The 18,767-nt window shown below is 40.2% G+C and overlaps 1 protein-coding gene across 3 annotated transcripts in view; it reads right to left on the minus strand.

Annotated features, from left to right (window-relative positions):
- Window positions 1–7,402: 7,402 nt before the first annotated feature.
- RETREG1 (reticulophagy regulator 1) overlaps window positions 7,403–18,767 on the minus strand; it is a 127,372-nt gene continuing 116,007 nt past the window's right edge. For all 3 annotated transcript variants that reach the window (XM_059416930.1, XM_059416931.1, XM_059416932.1), the window contains 5 exons: window positions 16,578–16,662; window positions 14,401–14,538; window positions 13,540–13,604; window positions 13,166–13,292; window positions 7,403–9,626 (listed from right to left, as the gene is read on the minus strand). In XM_059416930.1, the coding sequence (XP_059272913.1) occupies window positions 9,133–9,626; window positions 13,166–13,292; window positions 13,540–13,604; window positions 14,401–14,538; window positions 16,578–16,662 (909 nt within the window). In that variant the 3' untranslated portion in view covers window positions 7,403–9,132. The remainder of the gene's footprint in view (window positions 9,627–13,165; window positions 13,293–13,539; window positions 13,605–14,400; window positions 14,539–16,577; window positions 16,663–18,767) is intronic.

Consider the following 18,767-nt stretch of genomic DNA (forward strand, 5'->3'; position numbering starts at 1 on the left):
CAGCCGGAGGAGGGTGTTGATTGGGTCCTTGGGGGAAGGTGTTGCTTACTCCGCGCAGCGCCGACCAGGTTACTGCCCCAAGTGGTTGTGCGGTGTGGGGTGACGCGCGGAAGGGGAGGCCAAGGGGCCGGCTCCGCGGAAGAAGGAGGCCCCGGAGGAGGGGTCCGGTGACCAGGCGATGGTCGGGGCCTCTCCGAGAACCTAGCCCTGCGCTCCGGCAGCCTAGTGAACGGGTGTGGCGAAAGCCAGGCCCGCCCTTCAGCCCCGGATCGGACCACCCGAGTGCCCGCCGGGCCGGCCGGCGTCGCGGGGAACCGGGGCCTCGGGCAGGGCGCTGCGGGGATTCGCAGGAAGGCCGGCGAGGCCGGGCCAGAGCCTGGGTCTCTGCGGCGCAGCCCTGCGGGGGGCGCACGCGACCCGCTTGGATGAAAAGTGGGCGCTGGGAGCCCGGCCGCGCCGCTGGCCCGGGACAGGTAATCCGGGCCGCAGAGGTCCTGCTCAGTCGCGCCGCAGCCCCGTTTTCAAAAATGCAAAAAGAGGCAAGACACGGGTTTTACCTAACCCAACATCTGCAGATATGGTCATTTGAACGTATCCGTCCAGAAGATAATGAGACATTTTCGCCCGCGTGTTGGGACCTGATCCTGGGGCTTCGGTGTGTGTCGCGCGGGAAGCGCGCATTTCCGGTGCGCGGTGGGCTGCGTGGCCTCGCGGGCGGCAGCGCCGGTGGACGGGGCATGAGTGCCGGGCTTTAGGCAGCGCTGGGGCTCATCTGCGCGGCCTCGCCCAACCGGTCAGCCCTGGTCAGGAATCGAACTTGGCGTACTCGGAATGCAGGCGGCCCGTGGCACCCAAGAGCACAGAGACGTGTTTTAATGAGTAGGTCAAGTCCCGTTGCTCTTGTTGTTCACCAGCCTCCAGTGGCTCCCCCAGATCCCCCTTCTTTTGGTCTGAGTGTGTGTGTCTCCCCTGCCTTCAGTCATCTGTTGAAAACCTAATGCCCTCGTGGGGCGTGTGCGAGGCGGTTGGGACTGCTGATGGGGATCCCGTGCCGAGATTAGCGCTCTCCTAAAAGAGGGTGCCCCCGCCCAGCGGCGGTGATAATGAGTCTGTGCGTGGGAGGAGGGGCCCTCCCCGGAGCACGCTGGCACCCTGACCTTGGCCTTCCAGCCTCCAGAAGTGTGAGACCTTATTTTGTTGCTTTTAAGCCACCCGGTCTGTGGTATTTTGTTAAAGCAGCAGCAAGAGACTGAGATACGTGGTCTTTATTCTAGAAGGCTCTGTATGATCTGCCATCACCCCTACACCTACCTGTGATCTCCTGCCACACCCCCTTCCCCACTCTGCTCACCCCACTTAAGGCACATTTTGGTCACATGTCAGACCCTTTTGATGTTTCTTTAAATAAGGCCAAGGAAGCATCTCTCGTTGCTAGTTAAGTCTTAGAAATCCTTCGTCTGTTTGAAGAGTTCTTTTGCTGGCTTGCTCCTTTACTCTTAAGATTTCTGCCCAAATCCCTTTATAAGAACGGCCTATCCATACCCTCTTATCAAAAATACTGCCTACGTCCAACTCTTAAATCTTTACTAAGCATAACTTTGCTTAGTAATTACCCCCAAATCTAGCCACTTAAAACAAGAAGCGTGGAGTGTCTCACTTCTGGTAAGTCAGGAATTCGAGTGGCTCAGGGTCTCAAGAAGTTGCAGTAACATGAGGACCAGGACTCAAGTCGTGTGAAGGTTCCACTGGCTAGAGGGTCGCTTGGAAGATGGTTCACTGACATGCTCATGGCAAAGAGATTTGGTTCCTCACGAAGTGGGCTGTTCCACAGAGCCACGTAATTGTCCTCATAACATGGCAGCTGGCGTTCCCAGAAGGAGCAAAGTGAAAGCCACCGTGTCTTTCATGACCTAGCCTTGGGAGTCACAGTCATTTCTACAATGTGCTATTATTTATAAGGGTCAGACCTATTTAACATGCGAGGGGATTGCATAGGGGCATGAGTGGGGTGTCTGCGGAACATTGTAGGAGATTGGCTACCACTAGCATTTGTTGTTTGTCACTGATGTCCCAGTTTTAACCCTTGAAGTCCTGTATCACAGGAAACCCAACCATCCTGGGTAAACCAGGCTCCTTTCATTGTTCTGTACTCCAGTGCCAGGACATTGCTGGCACATAAATTGTTCAGTATTTGAAAAGAATTTTTTACTGCAAAAGTTGTCTGATGGTGATTTTTATTCCAGAAAATTTAGTTTTGAGGTGACTAGAATCTTCTAAAATAGCTAAGCCCTCTGGAGAAATACCCACTTTAAGAAATGTACCTAATACTAGTCATCAGTGGGATAAGCAAAAACAATGTATATTTTCAAACTTCTCTAAAAAATAAAGCAAAAGATGGCTATATAAAGAAATTTTGGTTTTACTTTTTTCTTATTCTTATATGGTTCTTCCAGCATCTGTTCATTCTTCGTGGCTATTTCCTCCCTCCCCCCTTCAATCCATTTTCATGACCCTCCCATGTCGGCATCTTTGAAGCCTTCAGAGTTCAAAACTCTCTTTACTTTTCCTCTTCCCAGGGCCATTGTTTCCTCCATACTTTCCATTGTACTGCTCTTCCTCTGCAGTCTTCTAGATAGCCTTCCTCTGTCTTCTTGGTCTGCACTACAGTATGTACAGATCATCAGGCTAATTTTCCTAAGCCATTTTTCCTCATATGTCACTCTTTATGTTCAAGAATGGTTGTCTGTTGCCCAGAGAATGCCAAGTTGAAAGTCTTTTGCCTGGCTTTCAGTGTCTCCCATTACCTCTTCCCCATACTACCAATCTCCAATATGTGTGTTCTTTCTACACCACCAAGCAATTCTCAGACACTAGCTAGGAGTCCTACAAGTCATCTCAAGTCTAACAGTGTACCTGGAGTCAGCATCAGATCCCACAGATTAAGGGCTCTGTCCACAAGACTGACCCCACTTCAGATGCCAATAGTAGGTCCAGGCTGTTACCTGTGCTTCTGATCAACTGGCTATAAGCTGGTCAACCCTCTCTGGCTTCATTTATTTGCGAGAGTAGCTCATGGAACTCAGGAAAACAATTTACTTACTGGATTCCTGGTTTATTACAAAGGATATTAAAGGATACAGGTGAACAGCCAGATAAAGAGATACTAAGGTGAGGTCCAGAAGGGCCCTAAACACAGGAGCTTCTGTCCCTATGGAGTTTGGGGGTGCACCACCCACCTGGCACAGGGAATTGTTCTGATTGACTCACCTAAAAGCTCTCCAAATCCAATCCTTTTGAGGTTTTGTGGTAGTTTCATTACATAGGCATGATTGATTAAATCTTTGATGATTGAACTCAACTTCCAGCTCCTTTCTCCTCCCCAGAGGTGTGAGGGGGTAGGACTGAAAATTGCAACCCTCTAATCACATGGTTAGTTCCCATGGCAACCAGCTCTCATCAGTAGGTCATCTATGGGCTTTCCAAAAGTCACTTTATTAACATAACCCAAAATACTTTTACCCTCTCAACACTTCGTTTTTGTTTTTGTTTTGTTGTTGTTTTGGTGAGCTCTGTGCCAGGAATTGACAAAGACCAAGTTTATTTTTATTACAAATTGCAATATCACACTATGCTTTAAAATATTCTACTAATTCTAAATTAAGGCATCCCTACCCTCAAGGAGTTTCTTATAATTTGATAGGGATGGTAAGAAATACACAACAAATACATTAAAGACTGGGTCATGTACAACAAAATATAAAGGCGTAGTGGGTATTTAGAATAGAGAAATATTATTCAAGTAGATAAAAATTTTCATTAAGGAGCTGGGTGGTGGTGAAAGAGGGAGAAGATGGCCGACTTTATCTGCAAGCGCAGGAGGGAGGTGGAAGGTAGAAGACATACGGGGGAGGGAGGGAACTAAGGGACATATTTAGGAAGAAAAGTCTAGTTTGTGTTGAAGCATAGGATACAAGTAAAGACGAAATAAGACTAGAGAGGATTAAGGTATTGGGTAAAGGGTTGAATTTTGTAGTTTGTTGTTCATTCTTCATTTGGTAAACAGTAGAAACTCAAGAAGAGTTTCAATTTATGTGGGCATAAGGAATAGAAGTGGTCCTTGAGATCCAGCAGCAATCTGGAATGGATAGCAAAAAAAGGAGCAGGTCTGTAGCCAATAGATCCTTGGTGAATGCAAGATGACTGACCAAGGGACCTTGTGTTAAACTTCTCTGCGTTATATTCAGAGTATTATATCAACGTGTCTGATCTCTGCTGACAATGCTATAAAAATTTTTTTCTAACCAAGTGAATCATTTTACTGAGGAATTGACATTGAGACTGTCCATGTAGAAAATTTAGATTTGAGAATATTAAAAATTGGTTTTTTTTTCTGGATACTGTGACGTAGCCCTTAAGATAGTTCACATGATTTTCAAATGACTGAAGTTATGTTACACACTGTAAAAGTGATAGTCTCCATGAAGATATGGTTCCTTTTCAATCCTGAAAGATGTTGGGCTGTTGATTTTTGATTACCAGGAAATTTAAGAGGAAATGAGCTCATCTTCAAGTCAATTGAGAGACTGGTATTGATATATAGCAGTCTCTTGTGATAGGGCTTCCTACTTTTTACATACCTGTATTGCAGTAGCAACTTGGTTTTTAAAAGGAAAACTTAAAAGGGTTGGTTGAGATTAACTTTTGGGTGGTAATAAAGGCTATAAAAACATTTATTAAATGGTTTACAACTTCTATGAATTCTGTGTTCATAAAAAAAGTCCAGTAAAGAATATGATTTTCAATAAACAATTTTAAAACATTTTACTAACTCTTGGTTTTTGGGCATCTAGATATGCAGAGTTTTCTGTTCTTAAATTAAGAAAGAGTTGAGATATTCTTAAAGAATTGAGAAAACCCGGCTTCACAGCATTGAAAATAGAACAGATTGGCCTGTTTCTGGATTCTCTGAAAAAAGAAAAAATAAATAAATTCAGTCTTTAACATTTAGTAAAATTCTGAACTATTTAAAATTATGAACATTCTTAATGTATTTTAAAAGAAAAAAATATTAGATAATGTGACATACTGGAAAGAGAATAGGTTTTGCGGACAAGCTGGCTTTCCCCCTTACTCGCTATGTGACTGTGGATAATTTATTTAACCCTGCCCTTCTGAAAAACAGTCTTACTACTACTTAATTGTAGTAAGGGTCAGGAGAACACACATGATTCTAACTGTAACTGTTTTTGATGTATTAGACTAATGGTTGGCAAACTTTTCCTATAAAGAGCAAGATATTAAATATTTTAGGCCTTAAAGGCCTATGGTCTCCACAACCTTTCAACTTTTTGACATAAAAACAGCCATAGACAGTACATAAACGAGTGTGTCTGTGTTCTAACAAAACTTTCTTTATGGGTGAATTTTGAATTTCATACATTTTACACATGTTGTGAACTATTCTTCTGATTTTTTTTCAACTAGTTAAAAATTTAAAAAAATCGTTTAGCTGCTATTCCATACAAAAAGAGTGGCGAGCCAGATTTGGCCCCTAGGCCATAGTTTGCCAACTGCAGTCTTAGACGTTTCCTTACACACTACGAGGTGCAGGTGCTCTAACAACGTCACAGGTGAAGTACACAGGTCCAGATTTTATTGACTGACTTGCAGTCTTCCAGCCAGTGTTAGATCCATTAAAAATGGCTAGTGTGGAACTTCATACATGGCCCAGAGTCAACTAAAAAAATAGGCATTTTTGCAACACTTTTCATCTTTTTATTCCACATCATTATTGGGTTATGAAACCAATATAGTGCTAGTTCCACTGAAACAACTTTAGTGTTTTCTTATAAGCAGGTACTTTTTGACTGACTTTGTTTTAATGTTTGAAAAGATATCTTAGTTGAAACACAGATAGGGGGAAAGATCACTATCTTGGTTATTTATAGCCTTTTTTCTGCTGAAAGTGCTTCAGACACTTTTTTCCATTCACTCTAAAAACATCCCTGTGTGAGAGAATAATTAGCTTCCTAATTTTTATGTTTGGGGAAACTGAAGTGATAGTCTTGGGGATGTTATGTGACTTTAACATTGTATCTTAGGGGGCCATAATACTAAGCACTAGAACTCATTTTTATGACATCCCCCTAACTTAAATGCTGCAGTGGAAATGGAGGAATATACAAAAATAGAGTTCTGAGACTTTCTAACTTCATCATGATACAAATGACCTGGGACAACGGTCGTTTAAGAAGGGTTTTCAGAATAATTTCCTATCTTGTAATTAACATAGCTGGAGCAGTGCAAAGAACTACATCGACCTAAATTCTAAACAGAAAATGAAAATGCTTATTTTCTTCTTAAATACAAGAATTTGCTTACATTTGCTTCTTGCCTAAAATCAGCAGTATACTGGATTTTACTATTTTTTAGAGAAAAAAAGTTGCACTTTTTTCAAATATAAAAGATGTCTAAATATGCTGAGCATATTTGCCAATTGCAAAGCCTTATAAATACTTCTTTTCCTAATATTCTACTGCACGGGGGGTGGTTTTTAAAAAATCACTTTTGAAGATTTTTAGGGTAAGAAAAAAGCAATGATGATTCAGATGAGAATATAAACACCGTTTAAAGCCTGGATTGACCTTCCAAAGCAAGATTGAACTTCTTGAGCTCTGTTTTATTGTTCCAGGTCAAAATGCATAATCAGTATATGCTGTTCCCATTATCTTGTTTCGCTCAGCATTTTCTATAGGAAGAGAGCAAAATATTTTCTACACCTCCTTTACAATTAAAAAAAAAATCCATGTTTCACACTTTAATAAGTGCATAAATTCTCATGGTAAGGGATGAAGAGTCCCTTCTCTGTACTGGATAAGTCATTGGGGTATATTGTTACTATATCTTAAAATCAGAAATAGATTTAAATACAGTACATCCACCAACACACATACACACACACACACACCATCCTCAGCATCCCTGTTTGTCTGACTTGAGTACTGTTATTGTATAGTGTAATTCGTAATGACGTATGTTCTTGAATAAATATTGAAGTACATGTATGGTTATAATGCTACTATCCATAGAGAGCTGTTATGTCTTCTCCACAGTGCAGTGACACATTTTCTACGCTAACAACCTTGCCATCCCCAAACCACTTTTAATTTGTAGTTTATATTACGTGATACTAGTTTTATTGTTCATACTACCAGTCCTTTTATCTTTTTGTAAGCTTGTCCAGTGAATTTTAACACATTCTTTAGTTACTTGGATCAACTTCTTGTTTTCCCCTCAATGAAAAAATTGAAATGACCTGTAAACTTTTTGACTTTATGGCCAAGAACATTTTTTAAATGCAGAAACATAAACACATTAAAAAAAAGAATCCTGGCGACAACCATTTTATAAATATGTGACTGTATTTTTCTTTATGTCCAGAAACTTGTATTGAAGAGGATTCGGGTATATTCCTCCCTAACCCACACAGTTCATAGATCTAACACCAGGTTTTTGTACCAAAATGGGCAAGATAATGAAGGCACAGGCTCACTTTGTATCAATAAAGGACATCAAACACAGTCATGAGGCACTAATGACATAGAAGCATAGTCAATCACAAAAAGCAAGTGTTCAAAGTCCTCAATAACTTTTCTCCCTTTAACATTTGGCAAAATTCAGTCTAGATATTTTAATACCTCAGAAAGAAAAAATAAATAAGAGATGCTACATTAAAACAGATTACCTATAGTCTTTAGAAATACAAGGAAAGGAATAAAATGAAGGGAAGGGACCACAGATTTCCTATATTCTTGGATTATCCTTCCTTTCTGAGGGTCTCAGATGTCTGCACGCATCTGTAGAAATGCCAGCTGTACCTGAAGATTGAAGGGATTGTTGGTAGTTGGCTGACATGGTCCCTCAACACTATTAAGTTTCTATCACAAAAACACAATTAGCTTGATTTCTGCTAAATCCTTTGTTAAAAGCCTAAGTCAAATTTGGTTATTTGAAAGTGATCTAAAAAGTTTAAAATAAAAGAAAAATACATTCTAAATTCCCAGTAGAAACAGATTACATATTTCAACTTCAGTAGCAAATAAATACACCTTAAAGCCAAGCAAATTTGTCTCCTGTAGGAGACTCTATACAGACTACGAAAACAGTTACTGTTTCTCTACTGCTGATGACAACACCACTCCTAGAACATACCAGGAACTAGTTTCACAACTTGAAGAGACTTTTTTATGACATAATATGAAAGACGAGGGTTTAACTTAGGTCTGAGCAAGCCGAAGAGATCCACACTTTGCAACATCTCTATTACAAATAGATGACAACTGAACAACAAAACACAGCCCAGTCTCTGTTTACATCAAAACCACTGTCTATTTGATATAGAATTACTTGCTTTCTGTGGGTTGATAACCACCCATTGCCAAGACCAGAGCTGGCAGTCGATGGAGCATGCCATTTACTACAGGTAAGCCTAAGTCTATAACTGCAGAAATAACATGGAAATGTATCAGCTTATCCAAAGTAGTTAAATATATTTTTAAAATTTTTCCTAGGAAATTCATTTTGATAATATTTCCCAAGTCCTTCAACTAAAGATATTTTGATAATTTGTGTTTTTTTTACATCAGAATCACCAACATTTTTTAACTGTTTCCAAGTATCAGTAACAAAGGAGCTGATACTGCTTATGTTCACAACTAATTGTTAATATTTCAGTGAGTTACAATAAACTGTTTTTGCATGCTTGAAAAATTAATTGTAAAGAAAAAATAAGAATACTTATAGGAGGATCGCAATAATTTGGTGTTTTTGCATTAAAAACCTCTAATATTCATCTCTGACAACACAGTATGTATATTTATGCATATAAAGTTCATTTCCATGCTTATTACATAAAAATAACTATAGGAAATATCAGTATCAGCTGATAGATATCCAATTAATTCACTGCAGAAGGGAAAATAAGAAAAAAACTGAAGTAATCAGTAAAGCGCACAGTTCAAAAATTTTTTTTCCTTTTCTTCTTCTTCTTCTTCTTTTTTTTTTTTTTTTTTTGCTTGTTTAAAATTTTTTGGTAGTTTTATCTGTGCTGTGTTGAACAAGTTGATTCCCAGACTAATGGCCTCCAAGTAGATTTGAAAGGAAGCCAGAAGACTTCTTACTTTGCTGTGATTCTGCTTCTTGGTCTTGTGAAAGTCCCAATTCACTCTCAATTTGATCAAGCTCTGACTGGTCAAGTAGTTCAAAGTCATCACCTTCTTCAGTGTCTGTGTCGTCGCCCGGGCTGGGGGCAGCCTGAGAAAGTGCTTGCTGCGCGCCCTCTAACTGCTCTTTGATGGCTGCTGTCACCGCGGCCGTAATGGCGTCCCCAGCCAGGTTGCGCATCAAGTGAAAGGTTTGGTCACTGCTCAAAGGAAGGGTGAGACCAGCTGCTGACTGCCTCTCTCTGCTCGCTCTGAGACCGCTGTCCACCTGCTCCTTTTTTCTCCTTTGCTCAGTGGGCAAGCCAAGGCTGAACTCATCTTCATCATTTGTTCCCGTGCCGTTTTCTACAGACGGAAAGTCCGAAAGGTCTCGAGAGAATACTTCTTCGCTTGGTCGGTCAAGATCTGTGGAATGTGTAACACAAGTGCATGCTTGAGCACCACGATGAATTTGAAACAAAAGAACTATCTAAACAATAACCTGACTTTATTTTATTTTTTAAAAGATTTTGTTTATTTGACACAGCACAAGCAGAGGGAGCACCAGAGGGAGAGGGAGAAGCAGGCTCCCTGCTGAGCAGGGATCCCAGTGTGGGGATCGCTTTACCAACTGAGTCACCCACACGCCCCAGCGATAATCTGATTTTAATCCAAACCCTCCAAGCAAACTTGACCTTCATCTAGCCTCCTGGTTCAGCTTAAATCAACTTAACCACATACCAGATCCCTTTCAAATCTGGGACACTACCGCTCTACAAATACACAAATACCGCATGTACCAGCTGCTTTAGTTTTAAGTACCAAAGTACCAAAGTACCAAAGACTTTCTGTAATGACTTAATATTCAACCTAACGTTAGCTTGAGGCTTGACTAAACTTCTGTTTTTAAGTTTTTATTTAAATCCTAGCAAATTAACATACAGTGTATTAATTTCAGGTATATAACAGAGTGAAAACAGTTTCATACAACACCGGTGCTCGTCACAAATGTTCTCCTTTTTTTTTTTTTTTTTTTAAAGATTTTATTTATTTCTTTGACAGAGAGATCACAAGTAGGCAGAGAGGCAGGCAGAGAGAGAGGAGGAAGCAGGCTCCCCGCGGAGCAGAGAGCCCAATGTGGGGCTTGATCCCAGGACCCTGAGATCATGACCCGAGCCGAAGGCAGAGGTTTTAACCTACTGAGCCACCCAGGCTCCCCGCAAGGTCTCTCCTTAATCCCTATCACCTATTCTGACCCCAACCACCTCCCCTCCGGTAACTATGGGTCTGTCCGCTATTTTATTAAAGAGTCTGTTTCTTGGTTTGCCTCTCTCTTTTCCCTTTGCTTGTCTTGTTTCTTAAATTCCACATAGGAATGAAATCATATGGTATTTCTCTTTTTCTGACTTATTTTGCTTAGCCTAATACTCTCTAGTTCCCTCCACATCATTGCAAATGACAAGATTTCATTCCTTTTATGGCTAACTAATATTCCATTGTATAAGTGTACTGAAGTTTAAATGTTCAATATAAACAAAAGTTTCCTCCTCCCCAGGGAGGGTATTAACTTTGAGCCAATGTGGGTATGCATGATTAAAGAGTTAAAAAAAAATATTTCAGTTGGAGGTTTTCATGGATTGTGCTAAAACAAATGCTGAGTATTATCCTGCCTCAGCATTATTTATCCATGGAGATCTGTATGTCAGCATCCGTAACCTATGTTTGTTTAAAGCAGTGCACTAAAAGAAAGTATTGCTCCTTCTCCCCCATATTCAGCTTAAGAGCTTATGGAAACATTTGGCTTTCCCTAAATATCGCTGAAAATGGCCATCTCCTGTTTACCAAATTTGTGTCCAGGATACATGCTGGAACACATTTATTTATTTATTTATTTATTTATTTCTTGTTTAAGATTTTATTTACTTGGGGCACCTGGGTGGCTCAGTGGGTTAAGCCGCTGCCTTCGGCTCAGGTCATGATCCCAGGGTCCTGGGATTGAGCCCCACATCGGGCTTTCTGCTCTGCAGGTAGCCTGCTTCCTCCTCTCTCTCTGCCTGCCTCTCTGCCTACTTGTGATCTCTGTCAGATAAATAAAGAAAAAATCTTAAAAAAATAAAATAAAATAAAATAAAATAAAAAAGAAAGAAAGAAAAGATTTTATTTACTTATTTGACAGAGGTCACAAGTAGGCAGAGAGGCAGGCATTGGGGTGGGGGAAACAGGCTCCCCACTGAGCAGAGAGTCCGATGCGGGGCTCCATCCCAGGACCCTGGGATCATGACCTGAGCTGAAGGCAGAGGCTTAACCATTGAGCCACCCAGGCACCCCAGTACAGGAACACTTTTAGATTTGGGACATTTGAAAACAATGTTAGGTTAGTAGGCAGGCAGTGATTTTATTGCTTCTCACTTTCCATAGAAAATTTTTCAGTGTAACAGTTAACTCTTTACAACAGTGACTTGAAGTCTTCAATTTAATTAAAGCCTTCTATGTGGGTTGGATTATTGTCTCCTCTTTTGTTGTGTAATGCTTAAGAACAAAGGGTTTGCTATCCTTATCCTGATGTTGGGCTTATACAGCTTGAGTGTTTTTTTGAAGTTAGGCTCCAAGCCCAGTGTGGGGCTTGAACTCACAACTCCATGATCAAGAGTCACATGCTCCACCAACGGAGCCACCACGTTGCCCTGTGAATGTTCTTATACGCTTTAAGGGTGAGAAAATTGAGGTCCACAGAAATCATGTCAATGTTCAAGGTCACACAGTTATCTAATGACAAAAGCAAGACTACACTTGAGTGTCCCAATAGCCAAGCCTGTCTTTTTTCCTTACTTTTCTTTTTTTAAAGATTTATTTATTTGACAGAGAGATAGAAAGAGAGATCACAAGTAGGCAGAGAGGCAGGCAGAGAAAGAGGGGGAAGCAGGCTCCCTGCTGAGCAGAGAGTCTGATGCGGGGCTCGATCCCAGGACCCTGAGATCATGACCTCAGCTAAAGGCAGAGGCTTAACCCACTGAGCCACCCGGGCACCCCCAAGCCTGTCTTTTTTCAAACATTGCATAGCCTCTCTCCTTCCTCTAGGAAAAGAAAGTGTGTTCTTGCTTATAAAAACACATAAAAACAATTCATAATCTTCCATTATAATCTCGTATTTTCAGTATATGGCTAAAATGACTTGAAATAATCCAATGAGACTAGCAAACGTTAAGTTACTGTGCAAGACTATTTTAAATTATATTTATCCTAATTATGAAAAATGGAAGTTTTTTTTAAACTAACTTTGAAGAAAAATGTAAGTGGAGTCAGCTTTATTTTTTTATATATTTTTTAAAGATTTTGTTTATTTGACAGAGAGAGATCACAAGTGGACAGAGGCAGGCAGAGAGAGAGGGAGGAGGAAGCAGGCTCCCTAACCCTGGGCGTGTGGAATGAGCATCTCTCTACTGCTCCTTCCATTGTTGCCAGAAGCAATGGATATTTGCCAGCAGACATTTCAGAAACTGTTTTCACTGTCAATTATTTGTCATTAAAACAAAGGCAGATTAGTACCTTGACTGGCTTAGATCTTTTTCTCATATTTCTAAAAAAGTAATAGCTTTTGAGATAGGATTCATATACCATAAAATTTGCCCTTTTAAAGTGTACGATACAGTGGTTTTTAGGATACTCACAAAGCTTTACAGCCACCACCAATACGTAATTTCAGCATTACAAAAAACTCATACTAATGACCACTCACCACCATTCCTCTTCCCCTAGCCCCTAGCACTAATCTACTTTTGGTCCAAATGAATTTGCCTCTTCTGGGCATTTCATATAAATGGCCTGATACAATGTGTGGACTTGGGTGTTTGGCTTCTTTCACTCAGCATAATGTTTTCAAGGTTCATCCAAGTCATGGCATGTATCTTTTCCATGTACCCAGAATATATATATCAAAAGAAGAGTATGTAGAAGTGTGAGCATACCGTCGGAAGTGTCTGTCTGTGGAGTGTATCCTTCTGACAGGTTGAAGGTTCCATTGTCAGTCCAGGAGACCTCGGATACATCGGTGTCAGACACAGACAACTCTTTGGCCGCAACCGTGAGGCTGATCTGTGTAAACATAGAGAGCAGTGACACACTGGAAACTTCTGACAGAAATCTTTTTGAACACTCCATTTGAACCCCCAAAATATCAGGATAATAAAAACCAGATGAGTAATTCTGCTTTTGAAATTGTTCAGTCATCTTAAGAGAAATAAGAGAAGCCCATTAGGCAAATCATTTAGCCACAAGGCATGTGAGTAAATTTACAGTCAAACCACATGGGAACAAATGGAAAAACCAAACAAAAAAATACCTTAGGACAAAGAGCTGAAAGGTCTAATTCACTGTCATCTTTGTGACTTTTTTCTTTATCTGCTTCTGTTGAGAAAAAATTTAGAGGCCTTCAGTGTCCTGGCCAGCTTAGACATAGTGTATTTTATCCATTCCACAGTGATATCCTGACCCCACAATCCTCAGTCTCCAGTGCTTCCATTTAATTCAACGTGTGCACACAACAAGCTTCACATATCTGCAAGTGTTTGATCTTCAAGGGAAATGGTCCAGATCAGTGATTCCCGTAGGGATGACCCAGCAGCAGCAGTGCCCGTGATGGGAACTTTTTAGAAATGCAGATTGTCAGGCCTTACCCTACATCAACTGAGTCAGAAACTCTGGAGTGGGGCCCAGGACTCTGTGCATTAATAATCCCTCCAGGAGACTCTGATGCTCACTATAGTTTGAGAACCCATAAGGTCATAGGCCAAGTTAAATAGTGAAAAGTGATCACTTTGGTTTTTCCTGTTTTCTTTTCCTCCCCTTGGTTCTCTCAATCCCTTCTTATGTGGCTCCCACACTCTTAGCTATAGCATGGTTTTTTTATTTGCAATTGTCCACCCCAAAATAAAATAACTGAAACAAAGGAAATCATAAATAGCAAATACAGAATTATTAAATCCTTTTCCCCTTTGGATTAAAAAGTCCATTTCTTATATGTTTGAGAAAAGCACAGATACCTAATAGACAAAGGCTACATTCCTTTGGGGGCATTAGCTTCTGTAATAATATATAATAAAAAGCTAAAAGCACTTTGAGACATATTCAAAGTGATTTTGTAATAAACAGCCACCTGACGTCTCATTCCACACATGGAATCTAAAATTCAAACTTTACTTACCAGATCTCTTACGTTTCTTCTGATTAATATATTCTCCAATTCCAAAATCTAGCTTCAGCAGACCTGACTTGATTTTGCTGTATATTTTTTGTCCAATATCATTACACTTAAACAGGGGACACAAAAATGCACACAGCACTGAAACACAAGAAGGAAGAGCGTGTCCGTAAGATGACAGTCCTTTCAAAGGCTACCTCTGAGTATCGCACGAAAATAGTTCCATCAGTAAGACAAATATAAGTGTTTTTCTTAGAGAATGCCTCTGTGAAATACGCTCATAATTTCTATTCTTCCTCCTGTAATGAAAACATCTTCCCCTACAAACACACACGCACGTACACGCATGTACATAAGTGCGGACGCCAAGCTTATAGTCACTGTTTTTAGAGACTTGCTATTAAATCAACTTTCTCCCTTTCGTTCGTTCACCCTTAACCCTGAAAAAGATTAAGTGCTTTCTTGACAACAGTCTTGGGTTAAAAGCTGCCTTTCTACTAATTTGCTGAATAAGCCATTTCGCTATAGGAAAATTATTACGTATTATCCTCTCATCAGTAATACTGGGATGACAATATTATCTCTTGGGGTTTTGTGAAGAATAAATGGGGTGAGTGCAAACCTGGCCTATATCATCAGAGCATCCCCTGGCTCTCTTCTCCATTGCTTCCTAAACAAGGCAGATCAAGGGCTGATACTCTCCATGAGTTCCGTCTGGGAGAATGGGTTTGCGCTTGGATCAATGGCTGTGAGTGTTATGCATTTGGAATACAGAAAAGAAACGAAGACTGACCTCGTGAGTATATTGTATTCCCTAGTATTTACTTCTTTGATGCGGTTAGATGTGCCCATTTACCTTTTTTTTTTTAATTTATTTTTTATTTATTTTCAGCATAACAGTATTCATTATTTTTGCACCATGCCCATTTACCTTTTAAGTAGGAGTTGCAAGCTCAAATACGGCTAGAAGCCACGGAAGTATATGTACATTGTAAAAGCTGGTCTAAGAGAAATGGGGGAATATAAGGGTCAGTTCAGTGGAAAGTGCCTGTCCCATCTCAAGGTGGCAGCACCAGACCATATTTTTCAGGAGAAGCTGGCAATGTATACTTTTTTTTTTAAACACAGATTTTGGGGTTATAGTTAACGTACAATAAATTGCACATATTTAAAGTATACAATTTAAGTTCTGACATACGCATACAACTAAGAGACTATTACCACGATGAAGACAGTGAACATATCCATCACCCCCTAGATCTTCCCCATCTTCCTATTAATCGTGTCTCTTGTCTTTCCCTGCCCCACCCACCTCATCCCTAGGCAACCATTTGTGTGCTTTGCTATTAGCTAAAGATGAATTTGAATGATGTATATATGGAATCATACAGTATATGTTCTTTTTTTTACCTGGCTTTTCCTACTCAATCTACTTATTTGGAGTTTTATCTAGACTGTTGCATACATCAATTTTTTCATGCTGAGCAGTCACTGCATGGATATACCACAGTTTGTTGACCGGTACGTCTATGGATGGACAGATGGACTGTGTTCTGTTTTTGGCTGCTACAAATAAATTGCTGTGAAGATTTGCATACAAGTCTTTGTGTAGATATATACTTTCATTTCCCTTGGGTAAATATCTAGCTGTGAAATAGCTGGGTCATATATAGTTTTTAAGAAACTGCCAAACAGTTATCCAAAGTGTTTTTACCATTCTACCTACCCCCAACAGTATGTGAGAACTTCCAGTTGCTCTGTATCCTTGCTAATACTTGCTAGGGCATTTTTAATTTTAGCCATTCTGGTGGGGATGTAATGATATCACATTGTGGTTTTAATTATTTTTTGAGCCACAGAACATACACAAGGGCAAAAGGATTAGTGTGTTTGTGGGGGGCAGGAAATATAGCTTACTTATAGTTTTAATGACATAATTTAAAATCAAATCGTATCACTTCTAACCAACCCTGCCTTTTGGCAGCCATTCTTCCAACTTCAAAATATAAACATGTCTCTAGGAAAAGAAGAAACTTTGTACAGCAGGAAATTAAAGGATAATCAGTGTGCTTTATAGTTAAGGACTTACCCCTCCTCTTCTAAACTATGGAAGGGCTTGTTGATCATTAAATGATACCATATGCATCACATAAATTCGCCAAATGTTCTACCATACTCACGCAGTAGATAGCTGAGTATAACTCCAGGAATATAACTTCCCAAGATTGTAAAAAATGTGCACACACTGCAGACCAGGAGGCAAAACTAGAAATAATAGAAACAACATGTAACAGTTATACATAACTCCAAGACATTTCGGGCATGGGATACAGAGACAATTATCTGTCTGTAGGTGGTCTATCACGTTATGGCAAATGTTTTTCAAACACTGTTCTTTTGTACTTGGGTTTGCCTAATGACTGCTATGTTCAGACAGCCTTAGTCCACTCTAACACTTAATAATAATCATTTTGAGGTTCCAGAAGCTAATTTCTAGCACAGAGAACATTGCCCATAAATCGTGCCTGTGGCTATATTCCTGCCAGATGCAAGAGAACTGTAGACTAGTATGGCCGCAGAAACTTCTTTTACTCAGGATCAGTCACTGAAAAGAATGTAGCCTGGTTCATAAACCTGCAAGTTCAAACTACTTCTATAAACCCATCAAAATTCATAAACCCAGCAAAGCAGAAATTAGAGGCTTTTATATAAACAGAATGGCAATTTGCACAGCTGATAAGCTCCTAGGATGAATCCATTGGCCGTTATCTTCCTCCAGCGACCCCTCAAATTGACCCCACTTCTAGGTCACTTAGGAACCAGTTGGGAATGAAATGAAATTTCTATAGTGAAATGTGTTTATTTTCCTTCTGTCAGTTATGCCCCCCAAAAATCTTGGTTGTTTTAAGAAATTTAAACATCATGACAAAAAACTCCCATAAAATCTTCACTTGTTTTCCACACCCTAGCCTTTAAGATAAACTATCTTTCTTCTTTGGCTTTAAATTTAAATTATGGTATTGGCAAGCAAAGAAAATTCATTAAGGGAATTTCAAAAAGACATATGAGGATAAGAACCCATAACTCTGATCAGTAACTGATTAACACTGTCAGACTAACCTTGATTTTCCATTCTTTGGCACAGGGTTAATAAGTTAACTAGTCGAAAGGAAAACAGAGGAACACAGAACAAAATTAAGAGCTGTTTCTGAAACAGCAGAGGCTCTTGAGAATATGCAGTTTGTACAGCAAAATGGAAGAGGAAAGATGAAGTGCGGGAAAGCATTACCATGTCCAGAACTCAGTTTCACAAAGCTTTCGTTTATCCACTAAACAAACTAACCCTAAACAAAGAAGTTCCAAGTTCAGAATCTTCTAAAAATCTACTTAATCATTTCACTAAAATAGGCATCAAAAATGCAACTCTCCTTCCCCACCATATGGATAGCCATGCTAAGAACTACGTTTGGGGATTAAAAAAAAATCCACATGTATAAAAGGTCGCTACTTTAATATGCTCAAAATGTGTCTGAGCACAGTTCTGTTATTCAGTGCTACTGGAGGTAAGAGATCACCTGTACGTGGTACAACTAGATCGGTTGTCAGTGTGGCCATTCCTAGGCTCTTCCAAGTACAGGGGGAGGTTCAAGGAACTTGAGCGCAACACTGTAAGGGGAAGGGTCTGGTGGCGGCTCTGCCTTTACCCCCATGTTCTCGCAATCACAGCCGAGGCTGCCTCTACCCATCCAAGTACTCCACAGGGTGCACCGTGCAATCCCTTCCAAACCACTTGTGACCCTTCTCCTCGGGGGCTTTCCTCTTAACTGGAAAAATGCTCATTCCATTTTTATAAAGACAATGAGTGTCTTTGCCAAAGGTTTTCTCTACTAGATAGATCATGTAAGAATCTCTACCTTTTAGACGGACTCTCTTATCTCTGAAAACACCCTCGCAGGGCTGGATGTTCATCTCCCTCTGACTTCAGAACCAGCCTAAATAATAGAACTGAAATTCTTCTTTTTCTATTGAGTTGTAATTGACATACAATGTTCTGAGTTTTCAGTGTCCAACACAGTGATTCAACACTTACATACATCATGGATAATGACACGTCTAGTACTATCTGTCACCTACATATTTAATATGGCATTGTGGACCCCATTCCCGACGCTGCACTTTACATCCCTATGACTTATTTGTTTAAACTGAAGTAGAGTTGACATGTAACACAGTATTAATTTCTGGTGCACAACATGGTGGTGACTTTCATAACTGGAAGTCTGTACCTCTGAATACCGTTCACCTGTTCTGCCCATTGCCCTGCCCCTCTTCTCTCTGGCCACCACCAGTTTGTTCTCTGCATTTATGTG

Source organism: Mustela nigripes, chromosome 12 (assembly GCF_022355385.1).
Source record: "Mustela nigripes isolate SB6536 chromosome 12, MUSNIG.SB6536, whole genome shotgun sequence".
NCBI classification, from domain to species: domain Eukaryota; kingdom Metazoa; phylum Chordata; class Mammalia; order Carnivora; family Mustelidae; genus Mustela; species Mustela nigripes.